The 27,444-nt window shown below is 36.4% G+C and overlaps 1 protein-coding gene across 2 annotated transcripts; it reads right to left on the bottom strand.

The window, feature by feature from the left end:
- Window positions 1-27,444, bottom strand: SRP72 (signal recognition particle 72). 2 transcript variants are annotated; one of them, XM_036265378.1, is made up of 19 exons: window positions 27,314-27,444; window positions 25,340-25,460; window positions 23,152-23,275; window positions 21,286-21,429; window positions 21,096-21,207; window positions 18,094-18,125; window positions 16,920-17,044; window positions 16,775-16,832; window positions 14,308-14,439; window positions 13,360-13,488; window positions 12,504-12,576; window positions 10,924-10,988; window positions 9,461-9,556; window positions 8,213-8,316; window positions 7,997-8,074; window positions 7,166-7,303; window positions 5,574-5,611; window positions 1,516-1,675; window positions 1-424 (listed from the first exon to the last, which is right to left on the bottom strand). In XM_036265378.1, the coding sequence occupies exons 1-19, from the start codon at window positions 27,420-27,422 to the stop codon at window positions 247-249; spliced, it is 2,016 nt and encodes a 671-aa protein (XP_036121271.1). In that variant the 5' UTR covers window positions 27,423-27,444; the 3' UTR covers window positions 1-246. The 2 variants fall into 2 exon arrangements, with proteins under 2 accessions (XP_036121271.1, XP_036121278.1); XM_036265385.1 differs by lacking the exon at window positions 9,461-9,556.

The following is a 27,444-nucleotide window of genomic DNA, read 5'->3' as shown; positions in this document are numbered from 1 at the left end:
CAAGATAGGTAAATGCCCAATTATTGTGAGTCACCATCTGTGCAAAGCTAAGTGGTACAAGTAGGATAAGTCTGACTAGGCAGAGTTTGAGGAAGATGTTTTCCTTTTTGATGCACAAAAAAATAATTTTATGAAAATGTGGGGATGGGAGAGGGAGCAGCTCTGTGCTTCTCGCTGTGTCACCTTTATTATGTTCTAGTGTCACTAAGACTAGTTTAAAAATAGCCTACAACAAGAATATTCTAATCACCAACCACCTTTTCCACCTTTCTTTTTTTTCTGTTGCTGTTTCTTTTTTGTTGCTGGAGCCCCTGCGGGTTTCTGGTGTCTTGGGGGTATGATATTACTTGTAGATGTAGATGCTGTTGCTGCACTGCCAGGTCTTGGGGAGGTAGGTGGGCTGCTCACAGTTTTACTGGCATCCCTGAAATCATCACATTTAGGAAAGTGGTCATTCATACATTCAACAAACAGGCTATAAAAACATAATACATGGATTTCACTTTCTACCCTAACAATCTCCCACACACATTCTATTTATTTTAAGGTGGGTTCCACAACTCTCTGTCCATTTTCCTTTTAAATACAATTTTTACTGCTTTATGGATAATATATGATACATGCCAATTCTTAGAAAGCTTAGAAAATAAAGAACAAGTGTAAAATGGCATAATCCTATCATGCACAAATTTGGTAACATTTTTAAAACTTTATTATTTTTTTGGCCTGACCGATTTTGCTCAGTGGTTAGAGCATTGACCCTTAGACCAAAGAGTCACGGATTCAATTCCTGGTCAAGGGCATATACCTAGGTTGCAGGTTTGATACCTGCCCCGGTCAGGCTTAGATGGGAGGCAACCATTTGACATGTCTCTCTCTCTCTCTCTCTCTCTCCCCTCACCACTCCTCATTCCCTGGCCCTTCCACTTTATCTAAAAATCAGTGAAAAAACATCCTTGGGTGAGGATTAAAAATATTTTTTTTATTATTTTTTTAAATGCTCACCTGAGGATATGTTTTTATTAATTTTAGAAAGAGAGAAACATCAATTGGTTGTCTCCTGTATGCACCGCAAATGGAGATGAACCTGAAACCTAGGAATGTGCCCTGACCAGGAAAATTAAACCCCTTACCTTTTGGTATACAGGATGATACTCCAACCAACTGAGCCAACCAGCCAGGGCAGTAACATTTTTCATACTTCTTTCTAGTCACATTATTTATTCATATCTCTGTTTATCTAGACACTTAGTTTGTTGAATGACTCAATGTATTAGTTTTCTTTTGAAGTTACTGGAATCCTATTACTTATGATACAATCTACAATTCAAGTATTTGCAATACAATCCAACATTTTCTTTCCTTTACAATAGCATATCACAAAACAGCCAAGATATCTGACTGTACGTCTCATTCTTAAAATGCATTTAAAAAATCCTCACTAATGACCCTGAGTCTATCTCAGAAAGTTCTGACCTATGCTCTGAGTATCCTCACTGGGAAGCAATGACTTACAGTTCAGATGAGGCTCCTGCAGTTGCTCCCTGGGTCCCCTTTCCAATCTGGTCCTTCTTCTTACCCTTCTTTCTTCCCCGATAGTAAGATCGTTCACGCATTGGTAGCCACCTTTCTGGATCTGGGGTCACTTTTGGGTCATAATTCTTAGGCAGTTTTCCTATGGAACAGTTGATTGATGAAAAATGAGAAATGTGTTCATAATGTTTTCAAGGTAGTTGTTTAGACAATATGTTCAAGCCTGGGAATAAATAACATTAAATAAGTTTATCTGAGAAAGTTTTACTTGTAAAATCTAGTGATATGTCCATATCAGCTTTATAAAACTTTTATTGCCTGACCATATAAATGTATATGTATGTTCTATATAGAAAAAAAGTTAAGCAATTACCTCTGGGAGCATGAATTTGGAGTAGGGAATTTTTACTCTTTATGTCATTCTATTACAATAGAAGTCTATGAATTTTTGTTTATTTTTATTTTATTTTACTTTATTTTTAGAATAAGCATATGCCATGTGTAAATTTTTAAATATGTCCATTTGGAAACCAAAAATTATTTTTAAAAAATTGAAATTGCAGGTTATTGCTATCTATAGTTATCATTTATTTGTTCCCTTAAAGTATTACTAATACATAAGACAACACAAAACAAATACTTAAGTTTTTACTAATTTGCAAGTACTGTGACAAAATAAGACTTCTAAGTAAAAGCGGTGGATTGAATGCAAACATTACCTTCTGCACTACCCCAAAACTCCACTAAAACGACAATAAACACATTAGAAGGAAAAATAGGAGAAAAGAGACTTCAGGTCAAGATGGCAACATAGGTAAACGTGGTATTGCGTCCTCCCACAACCACATCAAAGTTACAACTAAACTACACAACAAACATTCAAAACTGCCTGAAATCAAGCTGAATGGAAGTCCTACAACTACAAAATTAAAGAAGCAGCCACATCCAAACTGGTAAGAGGGGCAGAGGCTGACGGGTTGGTCCCACATCCATGTGTGGCAGAAAAAAATCAGGACACCTCGGCTGGGAAGGTCCTCCCTGAGGAGTGAAGGGTCCCCATCCCACACCAAGAGCCCAGCTCAGGGTTCCAGGGCCAGGAAGAGAAGTCCCCACAACTTCTGGTTGGAAAACCAGCAGGAACTGAAGCTGAGGAAGGCTGAGGCGGCTGGAGCCCCCGGCAGCTCCTCTTTAAAGGGCACACACGGACATACACCGACTTGCTCCCTCCAGGCTCCAGTGTGGGGGAGGCAGCTTGAAAGGCACCAGAGACATATGGGAAGAACTGAGTTGTTTGGCATTGGAGCGAGAGCTGGAGAGGCAGCTTTCTCTTCGACACACGTGCTGTCAGAGGCCTTTGTTCCTTTGGTGAGCCCTTCCCGGGGGCGGCAGACAGCCACCATATCTGGGACTCCAGCAACCTGGCTCACACTGGTTGCCCTGCCCCACCCAACTTTCAGGCCCACCCAAGCTGTTGCCAGTTGCTTTACCAAAGGATTGGCCTGTCTTGGACCCTGCTTCAGGTTTTCCTAAATCCTTTCAAACAAGCAGCATCTGGTCTCAGATAGCCCCATACCTCTTGTTAAATAATACACAGAAACAAACACAGGGAGGCAGCCAAATAAGGAGACAAAGAAACAGGTCCCAAATGAAAGAACAGAACAAAACTCCAGAAAAAGAACTAAGTGAAATGGAGATAAGCAACCTAACAGATGCTGAGTTCAAAATACTGCTTATAAGGATGCTCAATGAACTTAGTGAGAACCTCAGCAAACTTAGCAAAGGCCTCAAGAGCATAAAAAAAGACCAGTCAGAAATGAAGGGTGCACAGTCAGAAATGAAGGAGGCACTAACTGAAATAAAGAATAATTTACACAGAATTCAATAGCAGAGTAGATAAAGCCAAGAAGCAAACCATCGATTTGGAATATAAGGAAGCAAAAAACACCCAATCAGCACAGCAAAAAGAAAAAAGTATCTAAAAAAATAAGGATAGTGTAAGAAGCCTCTGGGACAACTTCAAGCATGCCAACATTCACATCTTGGGGGTGCCAGAAGGAGAAGAGAGAGAACAAGAAATCGAAAACCTATTTGAAACAATAATGGCAGAAAACTTCCCTAAGTTGGTGAAGGAAACAGACATACAAGTCCAGGAAGCACAGAGAGTCCCAAATAAGATGAACCCCAAGAGACCCAAACCAAGACACATCATCATCAAAATGCAAAAGGTTCAAGACAAAGAGAGAATTTAAAAAGCAGCAAGAGAAAAGCAGTTAGTTACCTACAAGGGAGTTCCCATAAGGCTGTCAGCTGATTTCTCAAAAGAAACTTTGCGGGCAGAAGGGAGTGGCAAGAAATATTCAGAGTGATGAAAAGCAAGAACCTACAACCAAGATTACTCTATCCTGCAAAGCTGTCATTTAGGATCGATGGTCATATAAAGAGTTTCCCAGACAAGAAAAAGCTAAAGGAGTTCACCACCACCAAAACAATATTATATGAAATGTTGGTCTTTTTGAAGAAAAAGATAAAAAATATGAACAAACAAAATGGCAATGAATACATATCTCTCAACAACTGAATCTACAAACAAAATGAACAAGCAGAACAGAAACATTCTCATAGATACAGAGAACATTTTGTTGGCTGCCAGATGGGAGGGGGATTGAGGGAATGGGTGAAAAAGGTGAAGGGATTAAGAAGTACAAATTGGGCCCTGGCCGGTTTGGCTCAGCGGTTAGAGCATCGGCCTGCGGTCCCGAGAGACCCGGGTTCGGTTCCCGCTAAGGGCACGTACCTCAGTTGCAGTTTGTCCCCAGCCCTGGTTGAGTTGTGCGGGTGGCAACTACTCGATGTGTCCCTTTCACGTCAATGTTTCTCTCTCTCTCCCTCCCACTCTTATCTGAACAAAATAAATTAAAAAAAAAAAAAAAAAAAAAAAAAGAAGTACAAATTGGTTGTTAGACTGACAAACCTCAAAGGGAAGGGGAGTTGGGGGGTGGGAAGAAATAAACCAAAGAACTTATATGTATATATGCATAACCAATGGACACAGACAACAGTGTGGGGAAAGGCAGGAGGGGGCGACAGGGGAAAACTGAGGAACATCTGTAATACATTCAACAATAAAGTAAGTCTAAAAAAAAAATAGGAGAAAAAGAATTATTGCTATAATTTTGGATGGAAAACAGGTGGAAGAATAGTGATAAACAGCAGGTTTGGGAAAGCTGAATCCTAAAATGGCACTGGGCAAAATAAAAAACAAACTGATTTGGACGAAAGATTTCCCAAAGACTCAAGAACAGATAACCTTTGATTAGGTAAAGCCAAGCATTGTAATTCTACCCAACTCCTGCCATACATTAAGACAGCCTAAGGCATTCAATGCATGGCATTACCCCTGGTTATGGTTCAGGGCTGGACATTGACCTATGTTGCCTCAATCAGATCAATGGAAAAGATTTGCCAGATACACAAGGGCCTTCTTTGTTCTGCTGGATATAAATGACAAATATGTGGCCCTATTTCCAAAAAACATCCTAAGACTCTAATGATTTTCAGTTTTGTATACAGCAGAACAAAGAGCTACCACTACTGGATCAACCAACTTTGATGCTAACTTCACTGACAGTTTCATAAATAGTAAATTTTCTTAAGCCAGTTTGATGGTACTATGGTACTTATAACTCAAAGCACCCCAATGATACCAGGCACTGGTCTAGTAGCATTAAAAGTAGTATCTTATTTAATTCTATGAGGTACATACCATCATATTCCATTTTACAAATAAAAAAAACTCAGTTACATTCAGTCACAGTAAAAGAACAATATTACTCGAGCAACAGTTTGAATTTAGGCAATCAAACTGCAGAGTTGTACTCTAATGTAATAAAATTAGATGCTAGCTATAGCCAAGACAAAACTCAAGTGTTTAAAGCCACAAGAAGAAAGGACGGTTTTTTGCTTGACGATTTTTATATAGGGCAAAACTCAATCTTTATCTTATAGAGAGAAATCTAAAGATTGAAAAAAAAAAGCCTTACCCTTCTTTTTTTTCTTCTTCTTTTTCAAATCTCCCTGTCTACAAAGAGAACAAAAATCATTACCATCAACATGATAAAATATAGCGCATTAAGCATGTGCAAAAGTGCGAGCTGAGTACATTATCATAAGGTATTCAAGATTTGCTGAGTACGGGCTCACCAAAGCTAATAGACTAGTTGGGATATTTATTTAGGTTAAATTTAATCAAGCTTCATACATAATAGTTTATGGGAGAGGGTTTAGAAAAGAGCAGTGACACCCAGCCAGTGTGGCTCAGTGGTTGAGCATGGACCCATGTACCAAGAGGTCGCCGGTTTGATTCCTGGTCAGGGCACATGCCCAGGTTGTGGGCCCAAGCCCCAGTGGGGGTGTGCAAGAAGTGGCCAATTAATGTTCTCTCTCATCAGTGTTTCTATCTCTCTCTTCCTATCTAAAATCAATAAAGAAAAAATTTTTTTATAAAAGAAAAAAAGGAGTGACAACTGTTTTCAGAAAACAGATACCATTTACATGGCACACACATATTAAATTTTATGTAAAAAGATACAAAATTTGCACAAGCATGAAAATCTACAATAAGTCACCTCCTGTTTGGCAAAACTTGAGAATAGATAAACTCTTTGCCAGAAGTACATGTGTAGGTGTAATACAGGCAAAAAATATCTCTGGGATGATTATGCAGGAAGACAAGTAACACTGGTTTTAGCTTTGGGAAGGAGGAGGGCAGAGAGCAGTTGGAAGAAGACTTTTTATTTTTCAGTTTTTTAATCTAGTATGTTTATTGAATTTTTTAAGTAATAAAATCTTTATTAAGTACACTGACCCCCACTAAAGGGCATTAAAAAAAGCATAGGAAGTCAAGAAAGTACTTCAAAATAATTACTAAGTACTCTGACAGCTACAGTAAAAAGAGGAACACATTAAAAAACATCTCTGGCCTGGCTAGTGTGGCTCAGTGGTTGAGCATTGACTCATGCACCAAGAGATCACTGGTTCGATTCCCAGTCAGGGCACATGCCCAGGTTGGGGCCTGATCCCCAGTGGGGGATATGCAGGAGGTGGCCAATCAGTGTTCTCCGTCATTAATGTTTCTCTCTCCCTCTCCTTCCTTTCTCTCTCTCTAAAATCAATAAAGGAAAATTTTCTTTAATTAAAAAACATCTCTGGCCCTGGCCAGGTAGCTCAGTTGGTTGGAGCATCATCTTGTACACCAAAAGGTTGTGGGTTTGATTCCCAGTCAGAGCATATGCCTGGGTTGCTGGCTGATCCCCAATAGGAAGCATGCAGGAGGCAACCGATCGATTTTTCTCTCTCTCCAAAATAAAAAAAATCAGGGAGGGGAGAGGGAAGAGATAAACCACAGAACTTAATTATATGCATGTATGCATAACTGATGGACACAAACTATAAAGCTGGGGACGGGGAGTGGGGGTTGGGAAGGAGGGTGTCAATGGGGGAAAAAGGAGTAACATCTGTAACAGATCAATAAAAAATTGTTTAAAAAATCAATAAAAACATATTTAAAATATATATAGCTTTATTCTTTATGCAATTTAAATTTAATCAGCATTGTTACAATGAAAAACATTACCCTTGCTCCTTTGGTTGACTATCTCCAGCAACTTTACCACCCTTCTTCCGAATGTATGTAGCACCAGGAGAATTTTCAAGAGCCTCGACATCTACTTTTAGAGACATGCTATCTGACGAGGGCAAGTGTTTACTAAGACTGGGATAGAACAGGAGTTCAGGAACACAATATATATACATATATATGCCTAACAATATATCTATGCCAGCACAGAAACACACTCTCTTTTTCTATGCACTTTGTCAAAAGCAAAAAAGAAGTTCTTAAATCTTCTATTGAACAACAAATCAGCAGGTCATAAGGTCATAGATCATATATTGTGAAAGGAAAACTTGAAAAAGGAGTCATAATCTAATCATCTATTCCTTAACTCAGTGGCTGCTCAGCATCCACCCCGCCACCTTGGTTTTGGGACCACACCCATATTGGAGTAGCACACATGATCCAAATTCAGCCAATCAGGGCACCAATTTCTCTGTTTGAGATGAGCATGTGACCTAAGAGTTCAATCAGAATGACATTTCAGAATCATGTACTAGTTTCCAAATAAAATATGTTTTTGTTTATTTTTTTGCTATTGGACTTCAACCTGGAGAGATATAAGCTATATGTTATTAACTTCATTTTTGCTTATGGATTAAGCTGAACCCCAAGTTAGATCTATCACTGTATTTTCAGTCACAATGATCAATAAATTTTCATTTTTGCTTTGAGTAGTTATAAGGAGGTTTTATTTACTGAAATTTATAACAAAAAATGTCCTGGTCAAACAGGTACTAGAAGAGATCTAGTATGTTACTTGGGAGCGGCTTGGAACGATCAAAAGGATACGCTTTTGCTTTCTCAGGGTCTACAAGTGAGTAAGCAGAAATAAGCTGCGCCAGGGTATGAATATCTTTTGGATTTTGTCTAAAGGAAGAAATTGAAAACAGTTATTCAACAATTTATAAAACTGAAGAAAATAACATAAACAAGCAAAATAATTCCCCCATATCAAATAACAGCAATAAAATTTGGATTTATACATCTCCACCCTTCAGAGCTTACTTCCATAGCTGTTCTAGGTCACTAATTGCCTCCTTCTTCCGCCCATATTTGAGTTTGAAGTTTGCAGCTTCTCTTATCAAGGACAAATGAGCAGAAGATTTGGGCTACAGTTTTAACAAAGAGAGAAAAAAAGTTTTAAATCAATGAAGTTATTAAATTCATTAGACCTTTAAAACGGACTAACCGATCCATTATATTTTTCATCTTAAGTTTTACAGAATGCATGAAATATCATAAACAAATTTGCACACACAAATAGAAAGAGGAGTAGACAAATTCGTACATGTGACAACTAATTTATGAATTTGGAACACAACCCATTCCATTTAGATCATCCACAACTAGAAATAATCCCATAATATGTCACCATAGTTCTCAAATATTAACTTAATAGTTTCCAGAACACTGATCTCTCTCCACTGGTAACATGCTAACAGTATATAAATGCCACCTAAGTTAGATAATGCCTAATACAGAAACCCATACGGGAAAAAATAAATATGTTCCCATTAGATGGAGAAATGATACACAATTATTCCATGTATAGTTGACCTTTAAACAACATGGGAATTAGGGGCACCGACCCCTGCACAGCTGAAAATATGAGTATAATTTGACTCCTTAAAAACTAAACTAGTAATAGCTTACTGCTGACCTGAAGCCTTACTAATAACATCGTATATTAACACATATTTGGCATGTTACATGTATTATATACTGTACTCTTAAAATAAAGTAAGCTAAACAAAAGAAAATGTTAAGACAATCATAGAGAAAATACATTTATAGTACTTATTGAAAAGAAATCCACATATAAATGGACCCGTGCAGGTTAAACCCATGTTGTTCAAGGGTCAACTGTACTCCTGTTGTACCAATTACTACCATCCATGGGCTCTCTAGCCACTAAAGATGAGTTATCTTACATGTAATCATGTAGTATTATTCTTATTTCTTGAGCTCTCTCTCTCTCTCTCTCTCTCTCTCTCTCTCTCTCTCTCTCTCTCACACACACACACACACACACAGGAAAGAAGTTCAGAAAATATAACTGAAGTTTTGTTTTGTTTTTTCCATTTTGCAGCTATTTCTTACTTCTAATAACTTTATTTGGACCTGGTATACTTAAGAAACAGAATATGACAGTAAGAGCATTCCATCTTTTATCCTAAACTTTGAGTTCAGTAGTGCAGCTTTTTATTTGTACGTAAAAACATGCCGTTATAACATTTTACTCCATTTATTTACCTGATGGCTTTGATACCATTGAATAGCTTGTGTGAAGACCTCAATGGCACTATCAATATCTTCCTCATGGCTGTACATGGTCACTAATGCAGATACCTACCCAGCCAAAGGTATAAATTAGTGAATAAAATTCCCCCTTCTCTCCCAGAATAAGCTCTTTGAAAATGAAAAACATTGAAGAAACAGCAAATAAATTGTGCTAGGCTCTTTTCACCAGTACCTAATTCATCATAAAAATTAATACCATGAACAGCAGCACTGTTTTCCAAATACAAAATTATCTATATTACCTTTCCCCTAGAGCAGTGCAAGTTCACAAAGTTACCAGTCCACAAGGTAAGTACAGAAGTTGAGAATAAGCACTTAGATAATTAGTTTATATAATAAGACACTGCTGGGACATCCAAGTGCATTATCAATGAGGCGCACATACCCGCGTGGCTAAACACCTGTGATGAGTCACATGAGGCCTGAGCCAGTGAAAAGCTTGCCTAGTGTGTCTGAGGGATAACAAGAAGGCCCATGTGGCTGGAGTGGAGTGAGAAGGGAAGAGCAGTAGGAGATGAGGACAGAAAGGACAGAAACAGAAAGCTGGAATTCTGAGAAAAATCGATAGAACTGAAAAACCCCTGGTGAGACTGACCAGAAAAAAAAAAGATATGAATAACCAATATTAGAAACAAAAGGTTCTACAGATGTTAACAGGATAAACTAGGAATATCTGAACAACTTTAATGGCAATAAACCCAACAACATAAATGAAATGAATAAGTTTTTTGAAAGATATCAGAAAACAGGATATTAAATATTAGAAACATTTTATTTTCAGCCACGTGTTATATTTGATTCTAATATAAAATAACCGTAGCCCAGTCTTTAAAATATCAATCTTCAAAAGAGAAAAAAACTATCATAATACTATTATACATTTACTGAGTCCCATTGTAAACTAGCTGTGCTAGAGAATACAGGCATGAATAAAACAGTCCTTGTTTAATAAATACAGACCACTGCTATAAAATTACTCTTTACTTCAAAATAGATGCTTTCAAAGCTATATTGGTGATCAAAACCTGTGATGCTGGAATAATCAGGGAACTAAAGACTAAATTTATTAACCACCATTACTAAATTATTTTACCTCAATGAAATCACACTGAGAACATAAAATTATTCAGGCTAAGGAATTCCCTATATGGATCTTAGGTTATTTAAGGTTGACTCTCAGTGGTAATGTAAGGCCTAACCAGTGCCTGGCACATCTGACTAAAAATAGACCAGTGCAAAGCAGAGTACAAAATAAAATTGAATTTATACCAGAAAGGAGATGCTATTATTTTAGCTATTATGAATATAGAAAGAAATAGGCAGAAATTAAATTGAATAGAAAAAACATAAACATACCAATGGACTATTAATCCTATTACTTTTTCAGTCTTATGAGATTTTAGTTATAAACTCACCATGCCTGGTTTATGCTTCAACTCCTCTATGCTTCTCAAGATCAGACATGCTTTGGAAATATTACCTTAAGAAATTAAAGACATAATCAGCCATCACAATGAAGAAAGTATAATATGAAAAAAAAAAAAAAGACAAGAAATGTATGAGTCCTGTTTTATAACATCTCCCAAGTACTCAAGCTTTGGGATCTTGGGAAGAAAGTATTCTATTCATTTTACAGGTAAGAAAACTGAGTCTTGCTTACGCTCACAAAGAAAGATAAAGATAATGGCAGATGACCAGAAAAGTCATCTCCCAACTCCCAGTCTGTTGAGTTCTATTTCTCCTGTTTCAGACTGTAACATAAGGGCCTAGAAATATGTTACTGTAGATATGAGTATAATGGAAACTTTCCTACAGTGTTAAAATTCTTATTTTCTACTCACTGCAAACCTAAATAACTAAACCTTTCAAAGTCTTTAAAAACAAAACAAACAAAAATCATGATAGGCTCTCTCTCAGTAATTTAGTATAATAAATAATTCTTGCCAAAAAAATCCTGAAAACCCAATGAGGAAAGAAGATAAAGAAGAGAGCAAGAAAAATAAAGAGGTGGGAAAAGGGAAAACAAAAATGTAAGCAAGTCTGAAAACGGTAACAGGGAGACTAGAAGTGTTTCTCAACCTTGTTTTCATTACTGCCCCACTAAGGAGCCTTTTACACATTTTTTTTTTCCTAATTGCCAACTAACACCCCTGCCCTCTACCCACAAAATTTTCATTGTAGCTATCTTAATATCCAATATCTTTTTGGACTCTCCCCACCTCAAACCAATTATCATACCCACTGAGAATGCATACTCTACACCTGAGCTGTCTGACAGAACCTTCTGTGATGATGAAAACATCCTATATCTTATTCTGTCCTACTAGCCAGATATGGCTATGAAGCTTCTGAAATGGGGCTAGCACAAACGAGGAATTGAATTTAAATTTTATTTAATCTTAACTTAAAGGAGCTACATGTAGATAGTGGCTGCAAAATATGGTCAACACTGGTCTAGATAATCACTCAAGGTTGGTCTAAAATCATGGACAAAAACACTAACCATTTTCTGTAAGATCCAAAAATATCAGTTCTCATTAAATTTCCTTGCCTCTTTCCCCCAAAGATATGAGTTGTAAAGCATAAATAAAGGATAAAGTCCTGAACTAAAAAATTCTGAAAACTGGGATGCAAAGTAACCCTTATTTCATGCAAATACTACCAAGTGACAGATTTAGGCATTTCTACACAACACACAGCCAAGAAATTTGAGTTAAGTATGGTCTTTTGGAACAGGGAAATCCTTTGGTTCTACAGATTTTCAAGGTATAGACTGAGAACCATTCTAACAATTTAGTAAGAACCCAAGAAAAGGCCAACTAATTCACTACTAAGTCTGTTGGAGCTCACACCATCTAGCTTCATGTTTGAAACAATAATTATGCTTCACCATTATGCAAAAATTTAAAACTCACATAGTCAACTACTTCAGAATCATTCCCACCATGTTTCCATTAAAATGATATTTTAATCATGATGAAATCATCATTAATACCTTGGGAAATTTTCAGCTGTGCCATGGTCAGCTTAATTTCAGCTGCATTTTCTGGATGCTGATCTGAAAATTCCTGAAAATTTTTTAATTTGGGGGGGGGAAATCACAATTTATTTATACAACTCACTGCACACATTCCAATTACTTATCTTAGCTGCATAAATATTTAAATCCAGTTTTAAAATATTAAACTTCTGGTTGTAGGTCAGAGTTTTACTTTGGAAAAATTTTATCCAACACCCACTATGCTTTAAAATTATGCTCTGAAAATGAATATGATAATGGCAAGTTTCCAGAGAGTAACTGAGAAATAATAATTAAGATTGACACTTAATTTTTTTTTAAAAAGATACTCGAATAAATAATACCTCTTCACTGAGGGTCCCTGCTAGGCAACTGTCTCCCAGGATGGTCCTAATTTTACCTTGTCCAACTTTCCAATGTATTTTACCCTCAGAAAATTAAAAATAATCTAACAGCTGATTTAGGTTGATAAAAACCAAGTCAGTATCTCTGTAATTATTTGAGGTTAGATTGGGAGTTACTGGAGAATACATTATTGAAAAAGGAATGAAGCATGTTCTAATATTATAAGCCTAAAACAAATCCTTAACTAGTTAAATACATCTCAAAATGGAAATCATTCTTTAGGGTTTATAGCAAATACATACTAATGCAAATTTATATAAAACAAAGCTGTAGCCCAAGAATTAACTAAAGCGACACTCTAGAATTTGTCTAGTGGTATATCACCTATTAGTTTGCCCATGAAATTTACAAGCTTTTATACACAATGAAAATGAAACAAGGCTGCGACTATCTGACACTTCCTTAAAAATTCAAGTAATTCCTTTACCTGAAGCAACTCTATCGCTTTTGTGTGCTGTTTTTCACGACAGAGCTGCGCAGCTTGGATTAACACAGGCAGGAGATGCTCAGGACTCTGGGACTGTAAACTGGCAGATATTTTTCGGCACTGTTCTGCCTAAAAAGACAATGTTGCCCCCACACACAAAAATACACTGGTTAATGAAATTAAACATTAAGTGAGTGACCAAAAAGAAGAAAAGAATGGGGGGAGGAGGAGGAAAATCAGTTAAAACAAAATAGTAAGTAAAAAACTGCCCAGGGTGAGAGAAGTGGTTTATAGTATCTATTCTCAATTTTTTCCTATAAGAAAAAGATTTCCATTTACTAAATTTAAACTATGAGTTCTCAAAGCATTTAAGAAAGGAGGAGTTATAAACATTCATTTGGATGGTTAAATTCCAGAATTTTGTTTAAATAAAATACATCTGTCTTTGCTTCAAAACAACAAAACACATAGGTATTTCTTGCTAAAGTACTTTAGACTATTTTAACTTTAGACTCAGTTCTAAATAATAAACATGTTACTGCCTCTCACTTTCCCACTGAAAATCTCTGCTCTTGAAGAGCATGAAATGATAATTGAATTGGAATTAATGCATGTTAGGGGTAGAACTGACATCATTTAACACTTACAACTTGCAGTATTCTGCATACTTATTTTACTTTAATTCATAGATAAACAAAATATTAACAAAATTATCTCACTTACAGGTGTGAACAGTGTCTTCTTCCTCTTAAAAGCCAGCAATAGCACACCTTTACAAAGAACTGGGCAAATTATTTGTTTAACCAAAAAAATCTATTATATGTGACATTCCTGAAGAACACATGGGTTTAAGACAAAATATAAATTGATTGCACTGATACATCCATTATGCCTCAGATGCCATACTCTAAAAGGTTTAGCGAGGGGAACTAGAGATATGTTACCTACCTGGTTTGTGTACATAGCAAGTAAAGCTTTGTTAAATTCTATAGCTTGCAGCTGTTTCTTGGAAAGCTTAAACTCTACTCCTTCTGCATTGGTTAATTTCACCTTCTTCTTGGAGTCAAAGACATTTTGGTCCTGACAAAGAAAAGTTGATCCATCATTAATAGCAATCTCAGACTTCAACTCTTTTAATGCTCCAAGACCTTATTCCTCTTTCATTTAGTTATTTTATATAAAAACAAGAGAGCCTGGAAGATAATACATCTGCTTGGTTGGGGTGCCTACGCTCCTAAGATGCACATAAATTTGTCTTGGGTTCCTGGTTTTCTTTAGTTTTATATTTCCACTATTAAATGCTTGTTTTGAGCTTTTTGAAGAAAAGTAGACAGGGATAGCACTAATTTTACAGTGGAAATTAGGACTACAAAGATAACTAAATTTGCAAGTTCTACAAATTATGCCCTTTAGAATTTAGATGACGGATGATGAAAGTCACTCATTCCTCTATGAAATACTGTCATTATGTAAGCAAATTATTAAAATTCAGATATATATTCATACCTCTCTTGAACCCATTTTAACAAAAAATACTAATTAACATAGCTATTGTTTTTCCGTTTCTTAAGGCTCTTCTCACCTAGGCAGAAGTAAAACAAGCTCAATTTCTGTGTGGGGCCTAAACGTTATCTGCCTAAAGAAAGTCACATACCTTTCAAGGAAGGAACACAATTAAGTCACACTGCATCCTAGGAAGGACAAGCTTAGCATCAGCGTATCTACTATGTGCATAGTATTCTAGCTTTGCTGAGTGATATACACATTTGCAAATAATTGATACCATGTGCTGTTAAAACAAGGTCTAGCAATTTAAAGACTAAAAGGAGACAAAGAAGAAATCTAAAATAAATTCTACCTTTTCTGAGTGTGAAGCCCCAAACCAAAGCAAAATTATTTTAATGTACAGCAAGAAACTGGCTTTCAAATAAATCAGTCCTCAAAAAACCGTATTTCTAGTTGGTACTCCTATATCACTATTTTAACACTTCATCATGCATGCCACTGCCAGACCTCTCTTAAACTTTGCTATCATGGCACTTATTATTCAAAAATTTAATTTTCAAGACCTCCCATACTTTGGTATCATTTAATCTAACCTATTTTTTTTTAATTAACTAGCATGTATATATTCTCTTATCTTCTGTTTTCTCATGCCCACCCCTCCAAAAGCCATAAATATTTCTTCATAATTTATTTGTTTATGCTGTTGCTTAACCTTCAAACTATATTCCTCTTTCAAGGGTAAGCTCAAATTTGCCAACCCAGAGATCTTTTCTTTCACCAAATACTGTAGTTATAAAGTAAGAAATTTAAAGATGCACAGTTTCTTTCAACATCAGAAGGAGAGTTTAAAACTGTAATGATTAAAACCGTGTTTCATTATTACCTATTGCATCCAGCACTATTTTGAATAAAAAGAAATAAATACCTGTTAGCTGAAGAAAGTTCAATGTATAATTATTTACACTAACTTTGAGATATCTAGTTTTGCACACACTCTCCTCCTCACAATTATATAGCACATAAAAAGAATCTGTACTCACTGGCATTTAAATTATTCAGAAACATAGGTAGGTATATATTGCTGCTAAGATTCAAAAGCCAGCACCAATTTTTGGAAACCTAAACCATGCCAATGGCCTGCAACTTCCTGTAACTACTAGCCCCCTTAATGCCATTATCCCACTTTTGGGGACTCTCTGAATTTCTGCTATATGGGAGAAAGGTCCCATGAAGGACTAGAAAGAGCAAGCCTTGGAGTCAGAGACTGGACTCTGAATCCAAGTTCTACCTCTTACTAGCTGTGACCTTACACAAATTACTTAACTCCTGTCAGCCTCAGATTATACTCTTATAAATTCGAAATAAGTACTGCCACCTAAAAAGATAACAGTGAAAATGAAATAAGATGACTCTTGAAAAAAATTACATGGCATTATCAAAAACCACCACAAATGTTACTTTTATTTTCTATTGACCTGAATTTCAAATTTGAACATGAGAAATAGAACCTGCCCACATCTCCCCTTCCCTAAAATAAAAACCACTGGGAAGAAGAAAATTATCTCAGAAAACTTTCACTGAGACTTATTAAATGAAAACATCACATAAAAAATGCACACATAAAGTTTAAAAGTCCAAATATTTTAGTTTTCTAACAGAGATTCTCCATATTATTATAAACTAAGAAAGTAAGATTTTAAAGTCTAGAGTCGGGAACTACAAAATTGTTTTATTACTTGAATATACTCTGCATAATCATCATCATTAGGAGAGTTAAATAACCTCTACTGTGGTTCACTACAATTTTGGACTCTATCATAGAAAAAAAAAAACCTTATCCTAGAAAAAAGCTGAGTGATATGCTTTCAGTGTAAAATATAAGTGTAGGATAGCCATGGCTATTTCATACCTTGTTAATGGTAATGATGTTATTTGCAATCACAGCTAGCAACCCCACGTCTGTCGGCCTGTGAACAACAAGCAAGTCAAAAAGAAATAAACCTTTAAAAAGAAACCTCCTCCCCTATAAAAGACACTTCATTTTAATAACTCACTTTAGTTTTATTATCTGATTGTAAAGTTGCAAAGCCTCCTCTGTACGACCCTGAAGCTGCAGAATATAGGCCATCTGCCCATGAATGATGGCCAGTTCTGCCTGTGGGTCTTCCTCAGTCCCATCCTAAGCAGAATAAGAAACAAAAGTTCTCCAAATTGCTCCACATATTTACCAAGTGATCCAAACATTGAAAAGGTACAGAATCCTAAGTAAAACATAATTTTCTGGAATTTTCCCTTAGACTCAGTTTGTCAAAATTTAGGAATTGCCATAAAAAGAGGAAAGTTTACAAAATCCTAATTATCACCATACAAAGAACTTTAAAAGCTAAAACTGTAATTAAATCAGCAGCTCTCTTAACTGACACTCCAGATTAATCCATATTCTCCATTCCTCTGGAAAGGCTGACTGATGCCCACATAAAAGTAAATGCTCGAGGCCGGGGGCTGTTCTCTTTTACTACACCCAGCACTCCTGCTCTCACCTGGTGAGTGCATGCTGACTAGTGGTCAGGTGTGTTTGCTTCCAGTCCCATTATGCCAGTTATGTTTAATAAGCAAATGATAAAACGTAATGATCATAGTAAGAGAAGAACTATGAGTGTGAAAAAAGACTTGTTTCAATGAAAACTATGTTGAATGCTCAGAAGTATTTGATAAAAGTGAGTTACTAAAGAAAATTACTGTCTAATTAGCAGTGAGCCAGAAAATGGTAAGATCTAAAAAAGTTAACATCTAAAAAGAATGTAATCAAAGTACTTCACAGTTGTCTTTAAGATAGTGTTGGACTTAAAAAACCAAAACAAAACTGGAAATGAAATCATGAATGCTGGACTAATATGATAGATGCATAAAATTCTTATAAATAAACCCATCCTCAAAGACCTGAGCCCCATATCTAAAATAGAATTATTTTATATTTATATGAATTTAAAATACAACGCATTAAGTATATAAACATTTTTGTATTATAATTTCTCACCCTAAGAAACCCCTTCAAGTAAGGGATTTTCTACTATGATTCCTATTCATAGTAGAAAACCCCAATTAAGAGGTTTTCTGTTATGATTCCTATTCGATGAATCACCATCTATTCCAAAAAGTCAATATACTACAATGAAGCCCCCTACAAATTTACATATTATAAGGGTTTAACAACAGTGGGATACTTACAGAATCTTCTGATAATGAACAGCGGCAAAGATCTATGGGGAAAATGGTTTTAAAATTAACATTGCTGGGCAATGCTCATTCCTTTCAACATTCCAAAGAACAAGAAGATTTCAAGATAATTTTAATAAGTAAATTTGAAATTTATCACTAGCATGAACTATACTAGATAGTATCTATCCCTGGTTATTCTAGCGCTTTCACATTTTTCATTCATTTGTAATCTCTATGCTTAAAAAGTCTTTCAAGGACATTTAAAATTATAAATATTGCCCTGACCAATTTGGCTCAGTGGTTGAAGTGTCTGCCCTTGGACCAGTTCCAGGTCAGGGGTGCGAACCTGGGTTGCAAGTCTGATCCCCATCCTGGGTTGGGGTCATACAGGGGGCCATCCAATAGATGTGTCTCTATTCCTCCCTTCCATTCTATCTAAAAAATCAATGGAAAAATATCCTCGGGTGAGGATTAAAAAAATAATAATTATGTTGATTGCAAAAAATTCAATTTCAGAAAAGCATAAAGACAATAATCCCATCACCCAAAGATAACAACTATTAGCATTCTAATTTTTTACAATTTAAATGTACAGCTGCATTTCTTTTTTTAATCTTACTGAGGATATTTTTTCCATTGATTTTCAGGGAGAGTGGAAGGGAAGGAGGGAGAGGGGGTGGAGGAAAGGAGGGGGGAGAGGGAGAGAGAAAGAGAAACATTGATTGGCTGCCTCCTGTATGCAGAGATGGAACCTGCTACCCAGGTAGGGGATACCACTGCCAATACTGGATAAGATCAAAAAATTATACTTCCCAAACATATTTTTCTTTTCATGATACTCTAACCTATGCTTTGATTTTAACCTTCAACATTTAGAAGTAAAACAAACCCTGTTTCATCTTTTTTCCTCTGCATGTTTACCACAGTCCCTACATCACTTTTATAGCTTCCAGGAAAAATGTATGCAGAAAAGTCTAAATGTTCCCGGAGTTAAGATCAGACATAAGTTTGCCAATAAATTATTTTCTTTCTTTTTAACTAAAAACTTCAATGAGCCCAAGCCGGTTTGGCTCAGCTGTTGGAGCATCGGCCTGGGGACCAGAGAGTCCTGGGTTCAGTTCCCGCTAGGGGCACATACCAAAAAAAAAAAAAAAAAAAAAACTTTAGTGAAACTAGACCACCTTCTTACACCATACACAAAAATAAACTTAAATAGATTAAAGACTTAAATGTTAGACTTGAAACCAAAAATATCCTAGAAGAAAACACAGGCAGTAAAATCTCAGACATTCCCCATAGAGATATTTTTTCTGATATATCTCCTCAGGCAAGGAAAACAAAAGAGAAAATAAACAAATGAGACTACATCAAATTAAAAGGTCTTGCAAAGAAAACCATCAACAAAACGAGAAGACAACCCACAGAATGGGAGAACATATTCACCAATGATACATCTGATAAGGAGTTAATATCCAAAATTTATAAACTTATAAAACTCAACACCAAAAAAACCAAACAATCCAATTAAAAAATGGGCAAAGGACCTGAATAGACCCTTCTCCAAAGAGGACATATGGATGGTCCATAGACATATGAAAAGATGTTCAACATCACTTATTATCAGAGAAATGCAAATTAAAACCACAATGGGATATCATCTCACACCCATCAGAATGGCTATCATCAATAAAACAACAAACAAGTACTGGTGAGGATGTGGAGAACAGGGAACCCTCATGCACTATTGGTGAGAATACATACTGGTATAGCACTGTGGAAAGCAGTATGGAGTTACCACAAAAAATTAAAAGTGGAACTGCCTTATGACCTAGCAATTTTATCCGAAGAAACCCAAAACAGTAAGATCTGGAAGCAGCCCAAGTGCCTATCATCAGTAGAGGAGTGGACAGAAAAGCTGTAGTACATTTACACAATGAAATACTACCTGGCTGCAAAAAAAGAAATCTTACCCTTTCGACAGCATGGATGGACCTGGAGAGCATTATGCTAAGTGAAATAAGCCAGAGAAAGACAAGTGCCATATGATTTCACTCATATGTGGAATCTAATGAACAAAATGAACTATCAAGTAAAACATAGATAGATCCATGTACAGAGAGCAGGCTGACAGTTGTTGGTGGTGGGGAGGTGCACGATGGAGGGGTGCGGGGAGGGTGGAGGGATTGAGCAAAAAAGAAAAAAAACTCATGGACACGAACAACAGTTTGGGGATTGCTAGGAGAAGGGAGGGTGGGGGTAGTGGAGGAAGGTATGGGGGAATAAATAGTGATAAAAGGAGACTTGACTTGGGGTGGGTGAGCAAAATACAGTGTACAGATGATGTGCTGTGTAATTAATTGTGGGCTTGAAACCTGTATAATGTTGTTAACCAGTGTCACTCCAGTAATTCAATAAAAAAGAAAAATAAATAAAATTAAAAAAAAAATGCATGGAATATTAAAAATAAATAAATAGCATGAACTTTAAAAAAAATTTAAAAAACAAAGCTTCAACACATAAATATTGTATTGTATATGGAAACATACTTAATGGAGTGAAAATGTGCTTGAATAGTGTTATCAATGTATAAATATAGTATGTGTGCATATGTGCACAATATAGGCACACCATATTACTACCATACTTGAGTGCCTGTTTAATATTTACTGAATATTTATATTATATGCCATGTACTAATGTAAGTAATTGACATAAATTAATTCAATTTACATTTAACACGCACAGTCACTTGTCCAAAAACCTACTCCTCAAAATTCATATTTTAATGTCCAGTGTGGTTGAAAATGAACAAGCAGTATGACTTATGAATTAGGCAGAAATAGAGAGATAATGTCAAAAACCCAAGAGAAAGGCTAGAAGAACTTTGAGAAATTCCCACCTAATCAATCATTTCCCCTTAAAAACATCGCAAAGTCCAATGAGGTTTTTGGAAATACTTTGCAAAGTTATATATACATTATAATTACATATAATTTTAATAAATTTCCAACCTTCAGCTTTTTGTAGGATTTTCATTGCCTGACTCAGCTGGCCTTGTCCTATCAGTGCACACGCAGCATTGTAGCACAATTCATGTGTGCCTTCTTGGAGGCCCAAGTTCTCCTGTCATAGAAAAAATACCAGTCAAACAGTAGGTATAAATATCAGTTCATGGCTGTGTGGGTACTCAGCGATACTTACCGGAACCACTTTTTCCCAATTGCTTTGAGCTGCAACAACTGCTGAAAGGTTTGTTTTTCTCTCTTCATCATAATCATCTTGGGAGTTTCGAACAAGATCTCTATACACAGCTAAGCATTCATCATAGCGCTCTAACCGGTATAACTAAAGAGACAAAGAGCAAGTAAAAAATGAAAGGACAAGAGAAATATAGTGTTATGTCTCTAACACTGTACAAATCCTTTTTGGAACCACTAAGAAGAAAAACTAATTCAGCATAACATGGGCAATCAACCATTTTTCCCTGAAAATTTTTCATTTAGTTCTACATGCTACTAACTGTTTCAAAAAGTTACTTGTAATGAATCACTACTACACTGCATGTTTGTAGGTATTATTCGGTTAGAAAAGTCACTGTGTCACTGTATTTATCTCTTCTTGAGGTTAGGTAAATGCCTAGGTGGGGTGTAAAAGAAAAGCTTTTTGTAACAGAAATCACCCTATTCCCTACAATGACTTACAATGAAATAATTTTCTCACAACACACAACAATTACTAAACTCCAGTAAACAGAAACAAAATGAGATGTTAACAAAAGGACTCGATATTTCCAGGAGTTCACTGTATTTAATCTTCCTTTTCTGTTTCTTAGAAACCAGTGATCGTATAGGGTGCTATGAAATACACACAACATGACTCCTGCTTATTTCACTGAAGTTGTCCTAAAGGGTAATAAGAACCATCACTGAGTCAGTTACTTCATATGTGACAGCGACTGGTGCCCATCATCAATTTCAAAATGCCAGAATTTACCCTAAATTTATCCAGCTTACCTTAGAAATTCTTTTTTTTTTTATCCTCACCGAGGACATTTTTCCATTTTTTTGTTCAGATAGAGTGGGAGGGAGAGAGAGGAAGAGAGAGAGAAACATCGACGTGAAAGGGACACATCGAGTGGCCGCCACCCACTCGACCAACCAGGGCCGGGGACAAACTGCAACCGAAGTACATGCCCTTAGCGGGAACCGAACCCGGGTCTCTCTGGACCGCAGGCCGACGCTCTAACCGCTGAGCCAAACTGGCCAGGGCACCTTAGAAATTCTTTATAAATTCTTTATAAAACTACAATCTGTGAACTTGCCCAAATCTTTCTTCAACCTATTTATTTATTTATTTATTTATTTATGGTACGTGACCCTTCAACCTATTTATTTATTTATTTATTTATGGTACGTGACCCTAGTGGGAACCGAACCCGGGACTCTCTGGTCCGCAGGCCAACGCTCTGAGCCAAACTGCCCAGGGCATCTTCAACCCATTTATATTGTTAAACTCATACTAGCTCTTGGGACCAATACAGTCAATACAACATTATTTGCTCTACATTGACATTTTAAAAATCTTTAAGAGGGTTTATTGCTGGTTCTCACATAACATTTCTGTCTTCTCAGCAACAGCCCTATTTTACATTAGGTTTAATTATATGTCTCAAAACACTTTTAGAATAAGATAATTTCAAGGATTTCATGAACTAGCTGAAATTATCCAAATTATCATAATTTTATTTTAAACTTAGAATAGTTAAAAACTAGAAAGAAATACAATTTTAAAACCGATTAAGTATATAAAAGCTCCTTTCCAACTAAAAAGTCCAAATTTCACAGGACAGTTCTTAACTTTAAATTACCCTGGGGAAGTCATTTGCTCACAGAACGTTATAAATGCAACTTTTGCATGAAGATCAAGAAGATGAAATATGTTTAAACCTCAAGAACTGGTTTGGTGGCAAGTTTTGTGGACCATCAGGTTTTTCATCCGCACTCTGCCACAGGTAGAGTCATGCTCACTCAGGATGACTGTCAACAGGTATTTAAAAGCAGTAATTACCACTTGTCCGTAAAGTTCCTTTAGTTTGTCTGTTTGCTGGCTGGCACTTTCTATTGTCTTCAAGGCATTCTCAATTCTGTTCAGCCTATACTCACAATATGCCTTCTCAAAAGAAAGAGAGTTACTGAAAAGGAAAAAAAACAATATCTGATTATTAGCTCACACAGCAGAGCACTCACCATATGCCAGACACTGCTCTAAGCACTTGATATATATTGTTATTCAACTCTCACTAAGAGATGAGAAAGCTGACAAAGGTTAGTGACTTGTTTGAAAGTGTATCTATTTCCTTAGCCTCTCCTGCTTTCATGGATATTCTAATTAGAATTATTTGCCTTTTGAAACAAACATTTAAGAATGAAATCATGAATCAGCTAAATATTTGTCTTAGATACAAAGATAATCTGAATATTATTTTAAATAAATTATTATAGAAGTTTCTTAAATCTACTAATCAAATAATAAGCCACATAATGCTGCTTTTAAACTTGTTCAAGAAACAAATAATTAGCAAAGAAAAAGTAACTAGAAATCTTAAAAGAACATAGTATTTGTATTCAAACTGGTAAAAACACAACTACAAATACACTACTTAACATACACTCACCTAAAACTTCATCTGCATTATTGTGACATCTGAACTCATTTTGAAATTTCAATCATAACACATGAGAAATAATATGTACCAAAGCAAATGGCAATATCCTTTATTTATTGCCTAACAAAACTTAACTCAAAATTTCCCAATCTCACAAAATGGTCAAAATTCAAAATACTAAATTTCAGCATGAACATATATACTGGTAGAAAGCAGTGTTCCCTTTATTTATTTATTTACTTATTTTTGCAATTTTTATTAATTTATTTTTGTTACAGATGTTTCTCCTTTTCCCCCTAGACACCCTCCGCCCCATCCTGCTCCCCCCAAGCATTGTTGTCTATGTCCATTGAAAGCAGTGTTCCTTTTATTTGTAATAAAGTTTAAAATCAAGTTTTAATTAAGTTTCCAATCTGTAATACATGTATATGGCTCAAATAAAAAAACAAAAAGATATACACTGAGAGGCTTTACTCCCACTGCTTTTCAATTCTACCCTGTTCCTCCTCACCTCCTACAAGTGACCTTTTTTTTTTTTTATTTTTTAGAGAGGGGAAGGGAGAAAGGGAGGGAGGGAAAGAGAGTGGGAGAGAGGGAGAGAGGAAGGGAGAGGGAGAGAGAAACATCGGTGTGAGAGAGAGACCAACTGACTGGTTCCTCCCACATGACCCTGACCTGGGCCGGGGACTGAACCTGCAACACAGGTAAATGCCCTAGACAAGAATCAAACCCAAGACCCTTCGGTCCAAGGACCAACACTAACCACTGAGCAAACCGGCCAGGGCCAAGTGACTATTTTTACATGGTTTCTCTGGCTAGTTTTTGTTTTTGCATATACAGAAAAATGTACTTAGAAGTTCTTATATCCTCTTTTTCTTATACAAAAGAAAATATACTATATACTGCTCTATACTTTATAAACAGAATCTTTAATTAAAGAATAAATATGCTGCAAACTTCATTTCAATACACCTTTTAGGGATTAGGCATAACTGTTCAAAAGAATCAAATTAGAGTAACAATTCAGAATATACGTTCACATTTCATGAAAAGAGAAATGAAATAAATAAATGAAAAATACTAGCAACAAAAATACTTCCAGTCTCAAGACTGCTAAAGAACTCTGACAGTGAAAGATCTTGGCCTAAAATCAAACTCACCTAAACAATTCTCAAAGGAAGTAGGCACAGAGGTCAGGCTAATACTGCTATACCATCATAGAGACCTCTACTTATACTGCCCTACCACACATGTTCTGACGTTTTTTTTATTTTTCCAAAATTAAACTTTCTGCTAAGTTGTTCTCCTTATGTCCTCTGAAAATTCTTGTTACATTTATGCTCAACATCCCTCCACAATTTATCTCTTTCTTAGTGGTTCAAGAAAAATCACATGGAGTAAAGAAAAGGCTCCCCAAGGCAGAAAAGAACAAAATTACCATTACTCCATCCAGTTTCAAAAACACTACTGAGAAGTAACAAAAAAAGGAAAGAAACAGGTCAAAAGTCACTGAACAGTGACGAAAAAATGAATGTAGCAATGGTAAAATTGTTTCAAATAACTGTACAAACAACCAACTGAATCACTTACTTGGCTAACACTTTCGTATGAGTATTGATGACATTCAAGGCTTCCTTGAAACTTCCATTCTGGATAAGGCATACCACTTTACAGTGTAGGGCAGTTACATCATCTTTGTTGATCTGCAGAACTATGAAATAATTAAGGAAAATAATATTCAAATCTATTTCTTTTTCACATTTTTACTAAATTTTCCCACCCTCTGCCTCAGGAAATTACGTTTCCAATTGTATTGCAGCAAAAATAATTTGTCAAACTTTTTTTTAAAGGTGGATCTTCATTTTTAACTTAAGAAATGATAAAAGGAGAGTTATAATTTAGTTAGATTTTTAATAAGATTTCCAAGATGCATGGTCCCAAAAAAGGAGAGTGAAAGAAAGAAGCTATTTTGTCCAGCTTTTTAATGTTGGGATGTATGCTACGTCCTACGTAATTCATTACTTTACAGGGGAAAAAGAAAGTTCATGTAGAATTTGGAAACAAATTTAGTTTTGAGTACAAGATTGTCATTAGATGCCTTGAAATCTTAAGCAAGTCATCTAACTGCAAATCTAAATTCTCTGAACCGCAAGAAGAGTATGAAAGCATTACCTATTTTGCAAAGTTATCAAGAAGATGAAATAAGAATATTTTGGCGATATCTATAAGCTCTAAAGTACACAAATGCAATTTATCTTGCTGGTTTTAATTTCAAAAACCATTCAAAATTTCTCTTTTCACCTAAGATGACCAAAGAGAAGTACAAAGAAGGAGTCAGGTAGCCAAATTTCAATGGTAAACAGCTGCTCTGTGTCAAAATAACCAGGATCACTCCCCTTGCTCCTGAGCAACTAAAGGGACCCAATTGTAAGCGTTAAAGGAACTTCTGCCAATGAAGAAAATATATACTGTATTGGAGAACAAACTGAGAGCTGCTGATTAAATAATTCCTGTAACTTACTACATTGTGACTTAGTACTGGCTGAAGGCCTAGCCAAAAACTAACCTTAATTCAAAACAAGCTTAGGAATCAAATAATTGTAATGTATATCCATTTTCAATGCCTGAAATCACACCAAAAAATTGCTTTGTGAGCACAATCACTTCTCTTCACGTTAAATGAACAACAGGTTGTTGAAATTTATTTATACAACCTGTATGTTACTACTGTTTTAAATAGCAAACCCTGTCCTGGTAATTACATTTCCATATCTACCAAATATATGCGGCATCTTCAATAAAGAAGAATTAGCACGACAGAGAGCATTAAAAAGCACAGCCATATTACAGTTAAGTACTAAACGATAAAAGAATATAATAAATAAACCTCATACCGAAGGTAGTTTATTGGAAATGATCAGTTATGGGGCAAAAAACAGGCCACACTTTTCCTCCGACGTTATTTTAAATGCCAGTGCTTTCACACACACATTTCCCGCTCTAATGACATCGGAGAGGGTCTATCTGTGGGAACGCAGGCCTGACATGTACATCCAGCCCTTCCCTCTCCCGAGTCTATGCAGCTGCCACCATGTGAGCACCAGCTTCCAAGTTACGTGTCACTGGCAGGTTCCTCCCCGCGCTGAGGTCCAAGAAAACAAACTCCCTCAGCAATACTGTCTCGATCACTCCGTTAAATAGAAAGAGAAAAAAACTGCGGTGTGGAATATTTATTTGCGAAATAAGGCGTGAAAACAAAGGAGTCAAATAAGAGAACAGTTTGGATGAGGCGCTGGCAGCAGCGGTCTCTTTAAGTCCCTCCCTCGCTTCCCGCGGTGTAAAGAGGAAAGTACACGTGGCGCTAAACAACCCAAGGCCCAGGGCCGGCTTGGTGCAGCGGGGGCTGAGCCCCAAACCCAACACGCCCGCCAGGCGTCCGCTCCCGGGACGCTGGCGGCTCAGGTCTTCCTCCCTCTGTCTACTGAGAGGTGGTCGCGCGCGCCGGAAGAAGACCTCATCCTTCCGCCGGCCCGGACCCGCCCCGGCAACCGCCCTGACACTTACTCTTGTTGACGGTCTTGAGAGCGCGCGTGAAGTCACCGTTCTGGCCATAACGGTTCACTTCGCTCCAGAGCGCAGGCACCGAAACCCCCCCACTGCCGCCGCTCGCCATCTTGGAGGAAGCGCGGGCGGGA

Source organism: Molossus molossus, unplaced genomic scaffold (genome assembly GCF_014108415.1).
Source record: "Molossus molossus isolate mMolMol1 unplaced genomic scaffold, mMolMol1.p scaffold_m16_p_1, whole genome shotgun sequence".
Classification (NCBI taxonomy): Eukaryota; Metazoa; Chordata; class Mammalia; order Chiroptera; family Molossidae; genus Molossus; species Molossus molossus.
This window is presented reverse-complemented; position numbering and strand designations above follow the sequence as displayed.

Coding starts and splice junctions, on each gene's coding strand:
- SRP72 (XM_036265378.1), bottom strand. CDS start 27,422: ATGGCGAGCGGCGGCAGTGGGGGGGTTTCGGTGCCTGCGCTCTGGAGC. Junction 21,208..21,285: donor ATTGGGAAAAAGTGGTTCCG/GTAAGTATCGCT, acceptor TTTCTATGACAG/GAGAACTTGGGCCTCCAAGA. Junction 13,489..14,307: donor TTGCTATGTACACAAACCAG/GTAGGTAACATA, acceptor TTGTCTTTTTAG/GCAGAACAGTGCCGAAAAAT.